Genomic DNA, 16,838 nt, shown 5'->3' with positions numbered 1-16,838 from the left:
TGCCTTAGGGAAGCATGTCTATGTTAGAGTCCTGTACTGTCACACCAGATGATTTTCTTTAAACAAACAAATATATTTACACAAGCTATTTAGTGAGGTGCACTGATTTTCCCTCTCTGGCAGTTTATAATATCCATATTATTTCATTTTATCTGCATTTAATACTAACTCACATGCTTGGTTCCATATGTGGGAGAGTGAATGTGCAGAAGTCCCAAGCATCACATGGCATAATGCTTTCACCCTGCAAACAAACTGCTTGAGTTTAGCAAAAAAAAAAAAAAAAAAAAAAAAAAAAAAATCCATTCTTCCATTCTAAAAAGGAAACTTGACGGAAGAGGAACCAAAGAAAACTGCAATTCTCCCATACCCGGCCTCTGAGGAGCTCATATGCCGTCACTCCCAGGGACCACCAGTCAACAGCAAAGGCATAGCCCGTTTCTCTTCTGGAGTTGAACATCTCAGGTGCTGAAAACACAGAGAAGTCAGGTCAGTTTTATTCCCTGGTCCATTAACGGATCCCTTTTCCCAACATGTTCCTCCTAAGGCACATTACCAGGGTAAATAAAGGAATAAACACTGTTTGGATGTTTATCATCCACTGCTTGATTGCTCACAGCAGGCAAAAATGTCTAATTTCCTAGTCTCAGTAGACTAATTCATCAACCCACATACGGGCAAGCACAGACCTTGATGGGCAAATTCTGCTCTCGTTTATATCATATACCTATTAAAAATTGGATCCCATAAGGCCTCAAATGTTCAGATGATGCTAAAATTCAAACGGCCGAGAAGATGGTATTTGTTGTCTTGATTTGGAAGGTTGGTACTAAAGGACCTTTATTTGTATTACTTCTGCAAATGCACTTAGAATTTGGTGCACCATACGTCGGATTACCTCGGCATCTCAGAGTCGTTACAAGACACAAGGACGGCATTTACAGCCTGCTATTACAGATGATGAGGGAGCAGGAGAGAGGGGGCCGACATTCTGGACGATGTAAGGTTTTTCATTAGGTGTGAAACTCACACTTAGTAACATGGTTGTTTGAAAGGACTCTTTCAACAACAAAGCAAAGCTACAGTCAATTTTGGCCCCCATTGGTGACCCCCTAGTTATGCATTCTCCCATCCAAGTACTAACCAGGCCAGACCCTGCTTAGCTTCCGAGATCAGACGAGATCAGGCGCATTCAGGGTGGTATGGCCGTAGACTAGTTAGTTATACATTCTCTAAGCGCTTTGACACACTGTGGACCTTCTCCATACTCTTCCAGGAACACACCTAACTCGTGAGGGATGAGGCACAAAGCAAGAGTGGCTTGCTCACCGCTACATTTCTAGTGTCATATTGAACCTGGCATGCAGAGTCACTCAACAAAACGTGTTGAAAAAATAATGACGAGTCAAGTAAACAAGCAATGGTGGTAATTATTAGCTCTGGAGCCATGCTTGTCTGGGTTCAAAACCTGCCTTTACCACTTGTTCTGACCTTGAACGAGTCAGCTGCCTGAACTTGAGAAATCCTCATCAGCAAGGTCAGAATAATAAGCAGGAGATCTTTCTAGAGGTGAGAGATTAAATGAGATGCCAAAATCTCAGTTCAGTGCCTGGCACCTAGAAAGTGCTCCAAACATCAGTGCCCATTCTGGAGAGGCAAACGTTCATAGGAATGGGGATTTTACTTGTCAAAAGCTATACACAGCTGACCCGAGCCTCTGGTAGTAAGGTGTTGCCTCTGGACAAAGGAAACCGGTGTGACATGAGGCCTGCACCGGGGCTGACCTACCCAGGTACTCAAGTCCCAAGCCAAATCCTGTGGACAGAATGTTGACGTCACGAGGCCCAGGACTGACCCTAATGGGAAGAGCCTGTGGTAGCAGAACTAGGCAGACCTCATTCCCTCGTAAATTCATCTCCCACGCGTGAATGCATCCTTCCTGCAAGTCCTAGGTCTCCATGCAGTTCAGGAGACAATGACCCTGACCCCACAGTCCCCCCCCCCCCGACCCCGCCCCTGGATGGAATGGGCTTTATTTCCCCTTTCCCTTATCAGTACCTCATAGTTGTCATGTCAGATACTCCCCTGGGTGACAAGCCACAGGCATCTCAGAGAAGTAGCAGAGAACTCTGAGGGATAAATAGGCCATTGTGCTAAGAGAATACCTAACATCTGGGTGTTTTCAACTTGGGAGTGTTATGAACAACGCTGCCATGAACATTCCTATACGTGTAAGACTCCTTAAAGTCCACACATCTGTAGGGTACATTCCTGCAGGGGGAGATGCTGGGGATAGGATACACATCTTCACATATTTAACCCGGTGGTAGTACCAATTAACACCGTGACCAGCAGTGATTGAGAGGGTTTTTGTTTTGTTTTGGTTTGGTTTTTTTTTTTTGCTCAGCGTCCTTACCCACACTTGGTGTTAGCTGACTTTTTGAATTCTGCTAGTCTACTAAGTGTGTACTGATCTTTCATTGTGGTTTAAATTGGCAACCTCCTGACTACTAACAAGCCTGAACACATTTTAATGTGTCTATTTGCTATCTGGATTTCCATTATTTGGTTTTCAGGTTTTAGAACACCTAGATATTAGATTCTCGGTCAAGAAATAAAGAAGAAGCAAGGGCCCAAAACCTAATCCATAAATGTAATGCAATAGAAATAATGAGTGAAACTTATAAAACATAGTCTAAATTTCATCTACCAAAAAAATCTGTGAGTAATAAAGGTTTTCTGAAAACAAAGACATAGACCTGCATCTCATGTATTCAATATTATTATAAAGCTACAATTAAGATTTGAAAACCACATAATGTAGACACTAGTATATAAGGATATTTAGTTCATGATGAACATACTATAAATCAATATGAAAGGGTCTTATTTGATATGTTGTCTCAAAACAATTATTTAATGTAATGATCTAACAAAAACCAAAGTCAGATCCTTATGACACATCTTTAGTCAGGATTATATGTAACTGGAATAACGAAAAATGTGAAAATATAACAATAATAAAAATATTAGGTAATCATATCCAAAATCTGGAGGTAAGAAGGTCCCACTAAGAATAGCATCAAAGGTAAAAACTATAAAAAAGACCAATGGTAGGATGATATTAGAAAATAGTTCTTTATATGAAAAATGTCATAAGAATAATAGTAAATGGAAAATTAGAATATCATATTTATAACATATAGGATACCCTGTAATATTCTGAACATATAAGGGGCTAGAATTTTTATATAATTAATAAAATATTATTTTATATAATTAATAAGAAATATCAGGATAGGATAAACATATTAACACCCTAATAGAAAATGAGCAAGGAGCATGCACAGACAATTTATAGAATAAGTCAGAGAAGTGTAGTATCAGTATCATAATGAGGGATCATTTTAAATCATCTTTTCAGGAAGATTAAAGATATTCATTGTTCAGCCCTGCTGAAAATGCAGGGAAGTGAATATCCTCAGACACTTCCAGAATGAATGAACAGAAATCAGTGTAAATTTGCAGGAGGAAACACGTAAATAAATATCCAGTGACCAAGAATTCTTTGAATGGTAATTTATCATAAAGATAAACTACAGGACCTATTTCTGCTAATAGGAGTTTTATTACAAATTTACTTGTATTTTTTAAATTAAAATTTTAGTTTGCATACAGTGCAATATTGGTTTTAGGTTTACATTCAACACCAAGTGCTTATCACAACAAGTGTCTTCATTAATCCACCATCTAGCCCCTCCCTCACCCACCTCCCTCCATTAATCCTCAGTTTGTTCTGTATCTTTAAGAGTCACTTCTGGTTTGTTTCCCTCTTTCTCCTCCTGCCTCCATTCCCGTATGTTCATCTGTTTTGTTTCTTAAATTCCACATATGAGTGAAAGAATATGTATTTGTCTTTTTCTGACTGACTCATTTCACTTAGCATAATACCCTCTAGCTCCATCCATGTCATTGCAAATTGCAAGATTTCATTCTTTTTGATGGCTAAGTAATATTCCATTGTATATGTATACCACATCTTCTTTATCCATCTATCAGTCGATGGACATCTGGGCTCTCTCAAATAGTTTGGGCTCTCTCCATAGCTTGGCTATTATTGATAATGTTGACAATGTACCCTTTTGAATCTGTAGTTTTGTATCCTTTGGGTAAACACCTAATAGTGCAATTGCTGAAACATAGGGTAGTTCTATTTTTAACTTTTTTGAGGAACCTCCATAATGTTTTCCATAGTGGCTGCACCAGTTTGCATTCCCACCAACAGTACAAGAGGGTTCCCCTTTCTTTACATCCTTGCCAACACCTATTGTCTCTTGTGTTGTTAATTTTAGCCATTCTGACAGGTGTGAGGTGGTATCTCATTGTGGTTTTAATTTGTATTTCCTTGATAACGATTGATGTTGAGCATTTTTTCATGTGTCTGTTAGCCATCTGGATGCCTTCTTTGGAAAAGTGTCTATTCATGTCTTCTGCCCATTTCTTACCTGGGTTGTTTGTGTTTTGGGTGTTGAGTTTGAGAAATTCTTTATAGATTTTGGATACTAACCCTTTATCAGATGAATGAAACTGGACCACTTTCTTACACCATACACCAAATCATGAAAATAAATTCAAGTGGATGAAAGACCTACATGTGAGACAGGAAACCACCAAAATCCTAGAGAAGAACACAGACAGCAACCTCTTTGACCTCGGCTGGAGCAACTTACTAGGCATGTTGCTGAAGGCAAGGGAAACAAAAGCAAACATGAACTATTATGACTTTATCAAGATAAAAAGCTTCTGCACAGTGAAGGAACAAATCAACAAAACTATGGAATGAGAGAAGATATTTACAAACAACATATCTGATAAAGGGTCAGTATTCATATTTCAAAATAAAAAACAACTCAACATTCAATAACGAGGAATTGGTTAAATATGATGCAGCCCTCTAATTCTGAAGCACATGATCATTAAAAATGATAGTTATATATACACGGGCATGGGAGAATAAGCAGTATCATTCGTGAAGACCCAGGTTCTGGAGTTGGAGAGAAACAAGTTGCATTTCTGGCTGAGGCAGGTTTATAGAATGGAGGCAGAGAGGTTGCACAGCATAGTAGAGTTGAGACTCTGAGCCTTACAGTTGTATCCCTAACTCCACCTTGAGAAAGTGCTTAATTTCTCAGCTTGCATGTTTCAAGTGGAAACAACCGGAGTATTGACCTCATGGAAGTTTTAGTTTAAACAATGTAATACACGCACTTGGAACAGTGCTTGGTACATAGGAAGACCTCAGTTAATGTCAGATATTGTATCTTAATCATCCTCACCATCATTATCACCATTAGTGCCATGGCTCAAGATTTGTTAGACGTGGGTTTAGCTTCATTAACTTTGTTACTTCCTGTGTGATACATTCTTGTCACTTTCTCTCCTGGCCTGATTTTTTTTTTTAATCTGTGGAATCAGAATAACAGTAAGCCTATTTCACAGGGTTGCTTTGAGAATGTAATGGTACAATAAATGTTAAAACCTTAGCAAAGTGCTTGGGCCATCATAAATGCTCATTTTGTCTATTGCTATCACATTATAAAGTGAAAATTTAGGGTACAAAAATTCAGTATGATCCAACTTTTAATAAAGAAAAACGTGTGTGTGTGTGTGTGTGTGTGTGTGTGGTGTGTGTGTGTGTGTGTGTGTGTGTGTGTGTACACACAGATAAAAAGGTCTGGAAGGACCTGTGTATACACACAGATAAAAAGGTCTGGAAGGAAAGCATAAATATCTACAAGTAGATGGATTAATTTAACTGCCTTTTGCTTATCAGCATTTTACACGTTTGCCATAGTGAATTTGCTTTGTTTTTAACTGGAAAGAGAAGAATGTTTTAATTGGTTAAGCTGTAAGTGATCTGGGTTATATTCACACAGAGGTAGGAGTGAGGGTGAGTAAGGAGGGAAGGGAACAAGAAGCTAAAAGATTCTGAAGGGAAGGTGGTTCAGAACTGTCCGACTGTTCATCCTTGCCTTTCCAGAGCCAGGAAACTGCTGTATACAGTAATGTGCCCAGCATCTCTTCTTAGTAGATGTCATATATTCCCATAATCATCAGTATTTCATCCTAGTTTTCTTTCTTTCTCCTTAGAATATTTTTTCTTTCTATAACTGCAAATTAGTACTATAAATGGGTACAATGCACTATAAAATGAGTACTCGTGTCTGTTACATAGATATTACCAAATTATTTGGAACATAGTTTTCAAAAAGAAAAGGGGCGCCTGGGTGGCGCAGTCGGTTAAGCGTCCGACTTCAACCAGGTCACGATCTCGCGGTCCGTGAGTTCGAGCCCCGCGTCGGGCTCTGGGCTGATGGCTCAGAGCCTGGAGCCTGTTTCCGATTCTGTGTCTCCCTCTCTCTCTGCCCCTCCCCCGTTCATGCTCTGTCTCTCTCTGTCCCAAAAATAAATAAATGTTAAAAAAAAATTTTTTTAAATAAAAAAAAAAAAAAAAAGAAAGAAAAAGCAGACTTCTACCTATGACAGCTCTTAGAAGGACTCTTACCCCAAAATCAAAGGAAGGGCAACCTTTGGATAAAGAGCTAAGGGATGACAGATCCTCATTTTTTTAAAATGTTTTATTCTTTTTTTTATTGTTTATTTTATTTTTGAGAGAGAGAGAGACAAAGCATGAATGGGGGAGGACAGAGAGAGAGGAAGACAGAATCTGAAGCAGGCTCCAGGCTCTGAGCTGTCAGCATAGAGTTTGATGTGGGGCTCAAACCCATAAACCGTGAGATCATGACCTGAGCTGAAGTCAGACGCTTAACTGACTGAGCCACCCAGGCGCCCCAACAGATTCTCATTTTTAATGATACAGGAAACACTTCTACGAGTCTGGCTTCCCTAAATTGACTTACAACCTTTTAAGGACCACAATTTCTAAAAATAATTTCTCCCTTTAACTCTCTCTCTCAGGGAGAAGCTCGACTTTCTAAAGTCAGACAGAGCTTACTTTAAGTGTAGTCTTTTTTTTTTTTTAATGATTAGCCATGTGATATTGGGCAAATTACTTAGCTTCTTATTTCCTCATTATAAAATGGTGATAATTATAGTCTGCCTCATAGAGTCATCAAGAAAAAATAAATGAGTAAATGAATGTTAAACGTTTAACACATTGTCTGGCCCATAGAAAGCGTTCAATAAATATTAGTAATTGTTAATTATAAGGGTGAAGGTGGAAAGGCGTAGAGAACCTTGAATGCATTCCAATTTCCTAGCTCTGGGTTGTAAAAGGACTCGAAATGCCAAATTTGAGGAGAATTAAATTGTACGGATATTGTATTTAAAATCACTGGGGAGAGATATGAAGGGTAGCCTCCCTTTACTCCTCTCACCATGGAAACCAGGCCTAGAAAACCCAGATGCACATTCTGATTTGGCTCCAAGAAAATAGCCCTTAATATGGAAACCCAGGAAACCTGCAGAATAAATTCATCAGACCAGCAGGCTCAGATATTCCCTTTTATCATCTGAGTACTGTGGGTTTTAAGCAGAAAATAGGCTGAATTATATGTGTCCATTATTTTAGAAGTGACAAAGGAGATTTATTCCCCCCACTGGTAATAGGAAGCCAGGACATTTCTAGTTGTTCAAATATCATCTAAAAGAAGACTCATTTTTTCCCATAGAGGATTTCTTTCTCTTGGAAAGTGAGGTGGCCCTGCATGTGGGGGTTTTCTTTTCCTCTCTCTAGTTACATGAGGAAGAGAATGAGATATTAAAAGAAGTGGCTTTGCTCTTACCCTTGATTTCAAGTTCAGATTTTTTGCTCATAAATTACTCTGACCATATCTAGTCAGTACAGTTCGTTCTACCTCCTAATTCCACTGGTTTAACCAGTGGCATCATCTGTTCTAAGCATCTCAACTAATTAGGGTAGAAGCATAAATAGTGTTTGTCCTTTTATCAGTTGCCAAGAACTATGCAGTGTCTATCTTCCCATTTTTGTTGGGTAGGGGGCTCCCTCAAAGATAGTGCAGTCTGTGGCTTGAAACATTTAAATTCTGTTTGCTTATTAAAACATCTACTTCAGATACTTTAAAATGCCGTCCTACGAATTTAAAGACTAATGTCGTATCTGATCCAGAGCCTCCCCATGTCACGCAGCTGGATTCAGCCATCCTGATGTGGAGACAGCCAATCTGTCTCTCATATCCCTTCTCCCTTTTCCTAGAAAGTACCATTTATTTTAGGACATGGAAGAAGGGTACTGGAGGCACAGCAATCCTGACACAAATGCTCTGTCCCTGCCCCAGGGTGATCTCTCTTTAGTTGCTTCTAGTAGCCGACCTGGCTCATGATCCGTGACAGAGCTTCTCAAGTCTGGCTACACGGCAGCATTACCTGAAGAGCTTTTAAATGACCCTACCCTTGGGCGTCACCTCCAAGATTCTGGTATAGTTGAGCACTACTAGAACTGGTGGTGTTTCTAGTAAGCCACGCTGACCGGAACCTCCCTCCCTCCAGTCTACTGGATCCCATCCTGTGGCTAATCCATATCCCTCACCCCAACACACACTCACACACTGCTACCTATCTGCCTCCTGATGTTATGGTCCCCAGGAAGACTGAACTGCAAACTTATCAACCTTCCAGGGAGAGCTCAGGCTCCATTAGTACCAGGAGCAGTCAGCAAGTGCAGTGATGAACCAGACACTGACTAAGACTGGAAAACCAGGTCACTATTCTCACAGCTGCACACAGACGTTACAGACAATTCTCTTGAGGTCTGACTCACCTGTCTTGGGAATAGTGGGAAGAAGGGAAAAGTCCCTCTTGCTGAACACTTTTGGGGAAAGGGCCATAGTTCTGTCTTTATATCTCTGGGGGTGGAGGGGAGAGACAGGGCTAATTCAGCCAGATTGGTGTCTACACACAGATGCCATCTCCAACAACAGCACTTACAATGTGCAGTAATTTGTGAGTGTTAACATAATTAAATGTGAGACCTTGTTGACAATTTCGGCACCTAACCTTAGCCTTTTAGTCTCCCTCCGGGTATATTTTGAATCTTCAGGAAAAATCCAGTTCTCCATCTTTCAAAAGGAGAACTCATGGGTTTGTCGTGGTGTTAAAACTAAAAGCAAAATAGCAAGTGGGAGGGCATTACAGCCCTATGTATGTAATGTAGGGATATGCAAATGATGGCTAGAGTAATACTTACGTCACTTATTACCATCTGATTTGTTATTGTATTTAACTTCTATTTGATTCTATTTGTTGAAACTCTTCTCACCAGAAAGTAAGCTCTATGAGCTGGAGATCTTGTGTGTTTTGCTCACTGCAGAGTCACCTGTACCTGATACCCTGCTAAGCACATAGAGGCAATTAGTAGACATTTATTCAATCCACTACTATTCTTTGTTAGGAAGTGGGTAGAAGCTGTCCTAAATAACTCATAAAACGGTCTTTCGAAGTGTCATCACTGGCCCTCCCGAATCAAGATCAGATTGGGTGCTTGCTAAATGGAAAATCCTGAGGCTCATCTCCGACCTGGGAAATCAGAAGCTTCCCCGGTAAAGTCAGAGGGGTACTTGGCATTTCCAGCTGCAAATGCCTACGGATTATTGGACCCGGACTAAATGTCTACCAAATTTAAAGCAAAAGCCTTGCTCTTTAACCCCGCCACTCGTGAAGCCCATACCCATGTAAGGCTTGGTGCCCGCCACGGTGGTGATCCGCGTCTCCCTGGGCAGCATCGCCGCGATGTTGAAGTCTGTGATGTGCACGTGCCCTGGCGAGACAAAAGCACCACACAGAACGTTAAGTCCCATTCAACTCAGTGCCGCAACCACGCTTCTCCCTGAGAGCCTCTGGAAGCTTGGTCTGTCAGTTCTTGCACGCCTGTTGCCATTGGGTACAGACAGTAGTGGCACAATTATTCTGTCCTCAAGACCAGCAGGGTCTTCAACCAGCAACTCTCTGGCGGCCAGAACACATATGCCAAACTGAGGATCTGATGGTAATCTGCAGCTCAATCTGTCTACCCTAGGTGGTTAAGAGCTCACACTCTGGTAGTCCCACTTACAACGTTTTGTTGGCAACGTTTTAAGTTGGTATCACCTGAGAGCATCAAGAGGGAGGCAGCCAAAAGCTATTCTAAGTATCGAATTTCCAAGCATTTTCCAAGTGTCTCCTATGGGATTTTTTTTTTCCAGAGCTAAATATCGTTACTATAAAGCTGACACGAACATGGACACATGTATTTATTTATTTATTTATTTATTTTTGCCAAGAAAGAGTCCTTTTTCCTCCTCATTTTTCTGAAATATTATTAGCATTTTTGTGTGATAGTTGAGGTTGTCCTCTCTCCGCTCCCAACAAAATGTTTGGGGGCGAAGGCAGGGGCAAAAAAAGTCAAGTTTTATTCATAAAGAGGCTGTATAATGAGCCCTAGGCTGGGAGCCAAGAGACCTGATTTCTGCCCTGAACTCTGCCCTTAATACATGATAGACTTCCCAGTCCCTTCCCTATGCTGAACTCGAGTTTCTTTTTGAAAAACAAAAGAAAAGAGAAGAAAAAAAAAAAAAGAAAGAAAAGAAAAGAAAACAAAAGAAAAGAAAAGAAAAGAAAAGAAAAGAAAAAAGAAAAGAGTGGACTAATCATCTCTAGAGTCTCTCCCAGCTCTGACACTCATGGCCACAGAGTGGGAGTCTAACACTTCATCCCTGCCATCAGCACACTCTGCAGAGAGTGTTAGGGTCCCTGCATTTCCAGCTGCAAGGAGGAAGAGGGCAGTAGCAGAAGCTCAGGCCAATAAGCCCGTTATGTTAGCTGTTGGCACAAAATTCATATGCTTTTGGAGGACCTTGAAGTGTTGGCATTTCCATTTACATGCTCTGTGGTTGTGATGCGACATGGCTGTAATCGGAGGAGATGTCATCTGCTCCTGTTTCCACGACTCACGGTCCACACTCCCCACTGCCGAACTTCTCGATCTGCTCCCTCATAGCACCCAGCCTCTGCTAAAGACAAATCTCACTGCCTTTCTTGCTGGGGTTTTGTTTTGTGCAAAATGGTGTTTTGTGTCGCTTGTGTGATGACATTTTAATAAAGTAAGAATAGCATGTGTCTAGCTGAAAGTGAACGTATTCTTGCCCGAATAGTACCAACAGATGATTTTTTTTAATTTTTATTATTTTTGAGAGAGAGAATGTGAGTGCGGGAGGGTCAGAGAGAGGGGGACACAGAATCCACGGGAGGCTCCAGGCTGTCAGCACAGAACCTGACGTGGGGCTCGAGCTCAAGAACCAGGAGGTCATACCCTGAGCCAAAGTCAGATGCCTAACCGACTGAGCCACCTAGGCACCCCTACAAACAAACGATTCTGGTAGGTCTTCTATCACTGCCTAAATTGTCTCTGTTTGGTTCTTTCTTTCTTCCCACGGGTCATGTGCACAGGGCTCATTGATCCAAATCAGGTCAGCCTGGAGACATGGTAGTTACGAGCTTGTTCTGTGGAGTCAGAATGCCTGGTTTCAAGTCCACGTTCTACCACTAACTAGCTGTATTACCTTTTTTTATTTTATTTTTTTATTTTTTTTAGCTGTATTACCTTAAAAAGGTGACACCTTCTCTGTAAAGCTGGAATGATAACAGGGATTTTCTCATGAGTGTACTGGGGAAATCAGATAAAATAATACTGGGGCAGACTTAGGCCAGCCAGCATTTGGGAAGAAGAAAGTGTTCAACTGTTGCCGTTTCTCATGATCAGAAACTTCAGTGCCATTTTGGCAAACGCGTATGTGGAGACTCTGTTAGCAGTGGGATGGTAGGAAAGCCAGGAATCCGAGTGAAAAACAACCAGAAATTCCACAGGTGATTCAGAGGAGCAGCCAGGCATGTGATCCTCTGGTCTGAGTGGATGTCCTAAGTCAGCTCCAATCCTGAGATTATCCATCTCATGTGGAAAAAAAAAAGGTAGAGGCTGTTTTGGAGCCTCGTGGTTCTGAAAGTGTGGTCCTCAGACCAGCATCAACAGCAACACCTGGAAACGTGTTAGAAATGCAAATTCTGGAGCACGACCCGCCCCCCCCCCCCACCCCTGCGCCCACAGCCTACTGAATTAGAAACTGAGGATGGAGCCCAGAGTCTGAACAAGCCTCCCAGGTGATTCTGATACTCAATAAGTTGTGACAGCACTCTTTTAGAACAGGACCTGGCTTCGTAGAAGATCCTGATCCGGTAAGTACGTGTTATATATTTCTTTTGAATTTGGTTGAAGGAATGTTGAATTTTATTTTTCAGTAGTATTTACATTTATTTGATTAATGGTCATTGTTCAAACAGGGCAGACTAGTGAAATAGTCCCTATTTAATGGAAAAGTTGTTTGTGGTTAATTTCACAGGGCTCAGTGGCGCCTGGGTGGCTCAGTTGGTTGAGCGCCCGACTTCGGCTCAGGTCATGACCTCACAGTCTTTGACTTCCAGCCCCACGTCGGGCTCTGTGGTGACAGCTCTGAGCCTGGAGCCTGCTTCAGATTCTGTGTCTCCCTCTCTCTCTGTCCCTCAGAACTCATGTTCTGTCTCTCTCTGTCTCAAAAATAAATAAAAACATTAAAAAAATTAATTTCACAGGGCTCAGAAGTAGCAGAGCTGGGATTAGAATCAAGAAGTTTGTCCAGGCCCCCTTTATTGGGTTACAAATCTCCCCAAAACGTCTTGTGCTTTATCACAAGACCAAAGAGCTGGATACACTGAAACAACCACTTCCCGGTTGGCTCAGAGTTTGTTTCCCTGCCAGGGTGCACAAGGAAGGGTGGGGAGAAATTGTCTGAGGGCCAGGATCTCCTGGAACGTGGAGCCTGGTGGTCTTAGCCAAACAACACAAGCAGAACTCCACAGAGCCCATGGACACTGGCCCGAAGCTACAGGGTCAGGCCCAGGATGCTGCCATACCTGGCAGTCTCTCTGCCGGGTTTCGACTGTGCTGTGAAAATGAATCTAAGTGCTGACTCACAGGGGAAGGCTCAGGTGCCCACTGGTTGAGGGACGTGGGAATTGCCTTGGGAATGAGGGACCATAAGCCCAGGACCTTACTCAGAGTTTCTCAACCTCTTGGACCTGGTAATTCTTTGCTGTGAGGACTGTCCTCTGCATTGCAGGAAGTTCACTATGGATGCCAGCAGCACTTTCCACTCCTGGCTGGAATCCTGACAATCAAAAACGTCTCCAGACACTGCCACGTGTCCTCTGTGGAGACAGGAAGTAGAGCTAAACCATCCCCAGTTACAACCGCTACTTTAGGGTGAAGTTTTTCAGGTACAGGACTCAGAAGGTCCTGATTGGGTGCCCCTAGAAAAGCAGTTTTGCCTGGTCTTTTCACCTCTGTACCTTGAGACAGAGGATCGCATTACAAATCTAAAATGATAGTAATGAGTCATTTGCTCCAGCTGTCATTTTTGTCTTGACTTACACGTTTTTCTCACTGTGCCTGTGTTCCGCCCGGGGATCTGTCTCAACACAAGTCTCCAGGACACCATAACCGGTCAGCTGGTGTTCCCCAACTTTCAAACATGTCTGCCACCCGAAGATACTGAAAGTATGTGTGTCACATCATCCTGGGGTTCTTGTTAAAAATGCATATCCTTAGGCACTACCAGAGACTTAACAAATCTGATTATTTGAGACCTACTGAATTTGAACATAGGGCGCTATGATTCTCTCTCTCCATATATATAGATTGATATAGATATTTATAAAAATATATAATGTATATTATATAATGAGCATATAATTTATATTAGAATATGTATATTATATACAATATATATGTTATAATACATTGTATTATATGTTTATGAATATATAAATACACTTCTATGTCAATTTATACATTACATATAATTATAATGCATTAAATACAAATATAACAAACATCTTTTTCTTAAAAAGATGCTACCCACTTGATATTTAGGCCCATTTTGGGACTCTGCAAGGATGAAGCTGTTCAAGCAGTAGGCTTAGTTCTTCATACCCCCCGAGTGAGTTTTTGCTTTTCTCTGTTCCCTGGGACTAGGGAGGATATTAAGGAAACTAAATTATAGATGATGCCATAATTGTCGTTTTCTCAGCTATGCCAGGCAGACATTATCACTCCTCTGGATGTAGCATTTATTTCCTGAATAATTTAAGACAAACACAAAAATTTAGACACCATGGAATTGATAGAACTGGATGGGGTACTTCAGTTGGTAGGATATGAAAATATGTATCAGGACAATTGATGATGAGCCATCCAAGATCTAATGCCAAGCTTGGGCTCTGAGACAGCGAATGAGATGTGTGTGTGTGTGTGTGGGGGGACAGTAACAGGTATGTTCTAAATTAAAAACATTTTTTCACTCAAATTCTGAATGTTCACTGACGTGGTGGAAAGATTATCCATTTTACAAAAGGATTTAGTTCCTTTAAATCGGTCTTTTCTGATGAATATGAACCAGTATGGATCAGGAAGAATAGAATGGAGTTTCTGCCTGTCACTGACGGGTGCTGAATTAAAACATAAGCAGTGTGATGTGACACACAGCTCGCTTGGAGGAACAGGCGTCGAAGGAATGTCGGAGACAGACGGTCAGCAGCCACGGCTGCTAAAATCCCAGTGCAAAAGGTGCATGTGATGGCCCATCAGGGGTGCCATTCTGTAACTGTGGATGGAGAGGACAAATTGAGGGCTTCAGATACGAGACGTGGAAAATCACACCAGAAGACACTCAAAAAGGCAGGCATCGATTTGTGGGTCAGCTGATTCTCACAAGAGCAGCTCTACAAAATGAGCTGGGGGGTGGGAGTTACCAGGAATGTGTTCATTTAAGAGTGGTTAATTACGGTCCCCGAGCAATGCCTGAAAGCCTTAGGTTTTCAGAATCTGAGTAAACAGACAGCGAATAACCTTAAAAAATTATTTTCTTCAGAAAGGGATCCCCAGGGCAGTGTTTTGGAAATAGCTCTCTTGTTTGCTTCTATCCCATTCACATATCCACTCCCTTCCAAAATACTGTTTCTCTCACTAACTGTGGTTATTCTCCAGGTGAGTTCAGGATGAGAAATTAAGACAAAAAGTCCTCTTAAGTCATTGTTGAAACCCCAAAACTTATGAATGGGAGGGTCAGTACACTAGGTACTAGGTGTAGATTTGGATGATCCCTCAGGCCCACTGAGATGGCCACTCCTACTCCCCTAAGCAACAGAGCCCCAGCCTTACCAACAGTAAAATGCCCTGGTAAATGGTCTTAGCCTCCTGTGCACAGAAGGAAAAAGCAGAATAGACTATTGAAAGTGTTGCCTGAGAATTAGGGCTGAACAAAACTGTTTAAACACAAGACATAACAAGTAGATGCACAGAAGATTTGGCATATCTCTTCTGAAATCAAAAGAATTCTTTAGTAAAGACAGGTAAATGCCCAGCTTCACTGACCATCTAATACAGACACAGTCACATAAAACAAGATGCTAAGGCCTAAGTTTCCTTCTTTAGGGGAGAAAGCCACTATTACCTCATGGAATTATGTTAATATTTAACATCTGAGTGATTTTCGTCTGGCAGGCACAGCAATGGAGCAGATTATAAATAGTATGCTCGTTTGTTTTTACAGCGGCTCTAAGAATTAATTACTCTTTTGGTTCCTCAAAGAACTAAGATTCAGAGAAAGTTTAGACAGTCTTTTGAAATTCTCAGAGCTAGTCAAGGGGTGAACTAGGTTTTGAACTTAGGCAATTTGGCTCTGGAATCCACACTCTTAACTACAGTATTATACAATTATACTTTCACAAAGGTAGTTTCTTTTTTTTAAATTTAATTTTCTTTATTTTAGAGAGGGGGGGGTGGACAGAGGAAGAGAGACAGAGAGTCCCAAGCAGGCTTCATGCTCAGCATGGAGCCCGACACAAGGCTTGATCTCATGACCATGAGATCACGACCTGAGCCAAAATCCAGAGATGGACGCTTAACCCACTAAACCACTCAGGCGCCCCACAAGAGTAGTTTCTAAGGGCAGGTAAACTTGAAGATTAATTTATTTCTAGACTTTTCTCATAATCTACAATCACCAAGTTGACAAGAAAATGAGGAGAAAGAAATCAAAGGAGAGAGAATAGGATGGCTTGATGTTAGAAATAAGATGAAGCCATGTTTGAGGCCCAAGATGAAAACATTGTTCTCTGAATGGAAGGTAAATTTTGAAAAGGGTTATAGGTCAACAGGACCTACATATCTCCGTTCAGAACCTCAACAAATGGTAGAGCAATCTGTTGTACATAAAGGCAATCGGATAAGGGAGCAAGTGGGGACAGAACCCCAAATTGTGTTCTGCTTGACCAGCCATGCGCCTTCATAAGGCGGTGGTGGGCAGAGAACCTTTTTCTAAATTGTGCAACAGTGGCCTCATTGGGCGAGGGAAGGCCCCTCTCAAAACTGGGAAGCTCCACAGAGTTTATCTGCACCAGGGTGAGAGAGGCTCCTGGCTTCTTAGTTGAGGCAGGGACAGCTGGTATTCTCAGGAAAGTCACCTTCATGCTAAGTCTCACTATTGCTCACATTTCTGAGATTCTGAGCATCTGCTCCCAAATGTCAGAAGTAGTAAAGGGAAGGAAGAAATTAGGCCCTGGAAGGAAGTGGAAAGAATCTTTTTAGACAGTCCATAAATAAATAATAACCCTGAGCTTTGAAATTAGAGGTCATACACAAAAGTGTTTCTTAGCCCTCGAGCACAGGTAGGGGCTGGCCACTCAGGTGTAAAATGCACCCAGGTAAATAAGTAATGAGCAATGGACGGTAC

The 16,838-nt window shown here is 41.5% G+C and overlaps 1 protein-coding gene across 1 annotated transcript in view; it reads right to left on the bottom strand.

Annotated features, from left to right (window-relative positions):
* Positions 1-16,838, bottom strand: part of STK32A (serine/threonine kinase 32A) — a 97,262-nt gene that overhangs the window by 22,438 nt on the left and 57,986 nt on the right. The window contains exons 4-5 of the mRNA XM_047102272.1: positions 9,707-9,796; positions 371-468 (exon numbers count right to left, since the gene is read on the bottom strand). Coding sequence (XP_046958228.1) covers positions 371-468; positions 9,707-9,796 — 188 coding nt within the window. The remainder of the gene's footprint in view (positions 1-370; positions 469-9,706; positions 9,797-16,838) is intronic.

Source organism: Lynx rufus, unplaced genomic scaffold, assembly GCF_022079265.1.
Source record: "Lynx rufus isolate CCGP_SWC_20201006 ecotype Redwood Valley unplaced genomic scaffold, mLynRuf1.p SCAF_1, whole genome shotgun sequence".
Lineage (NCBI taxonomy): Eukaryota > Metazoa > Chordata > Mammalia > Carnivora > Felidae > Lynx > Lynx rufus.
Note: the sequence above shows the minus strand (reverse complement) of the source record. Positions and strands in the feature narration are given on the sequence as shown.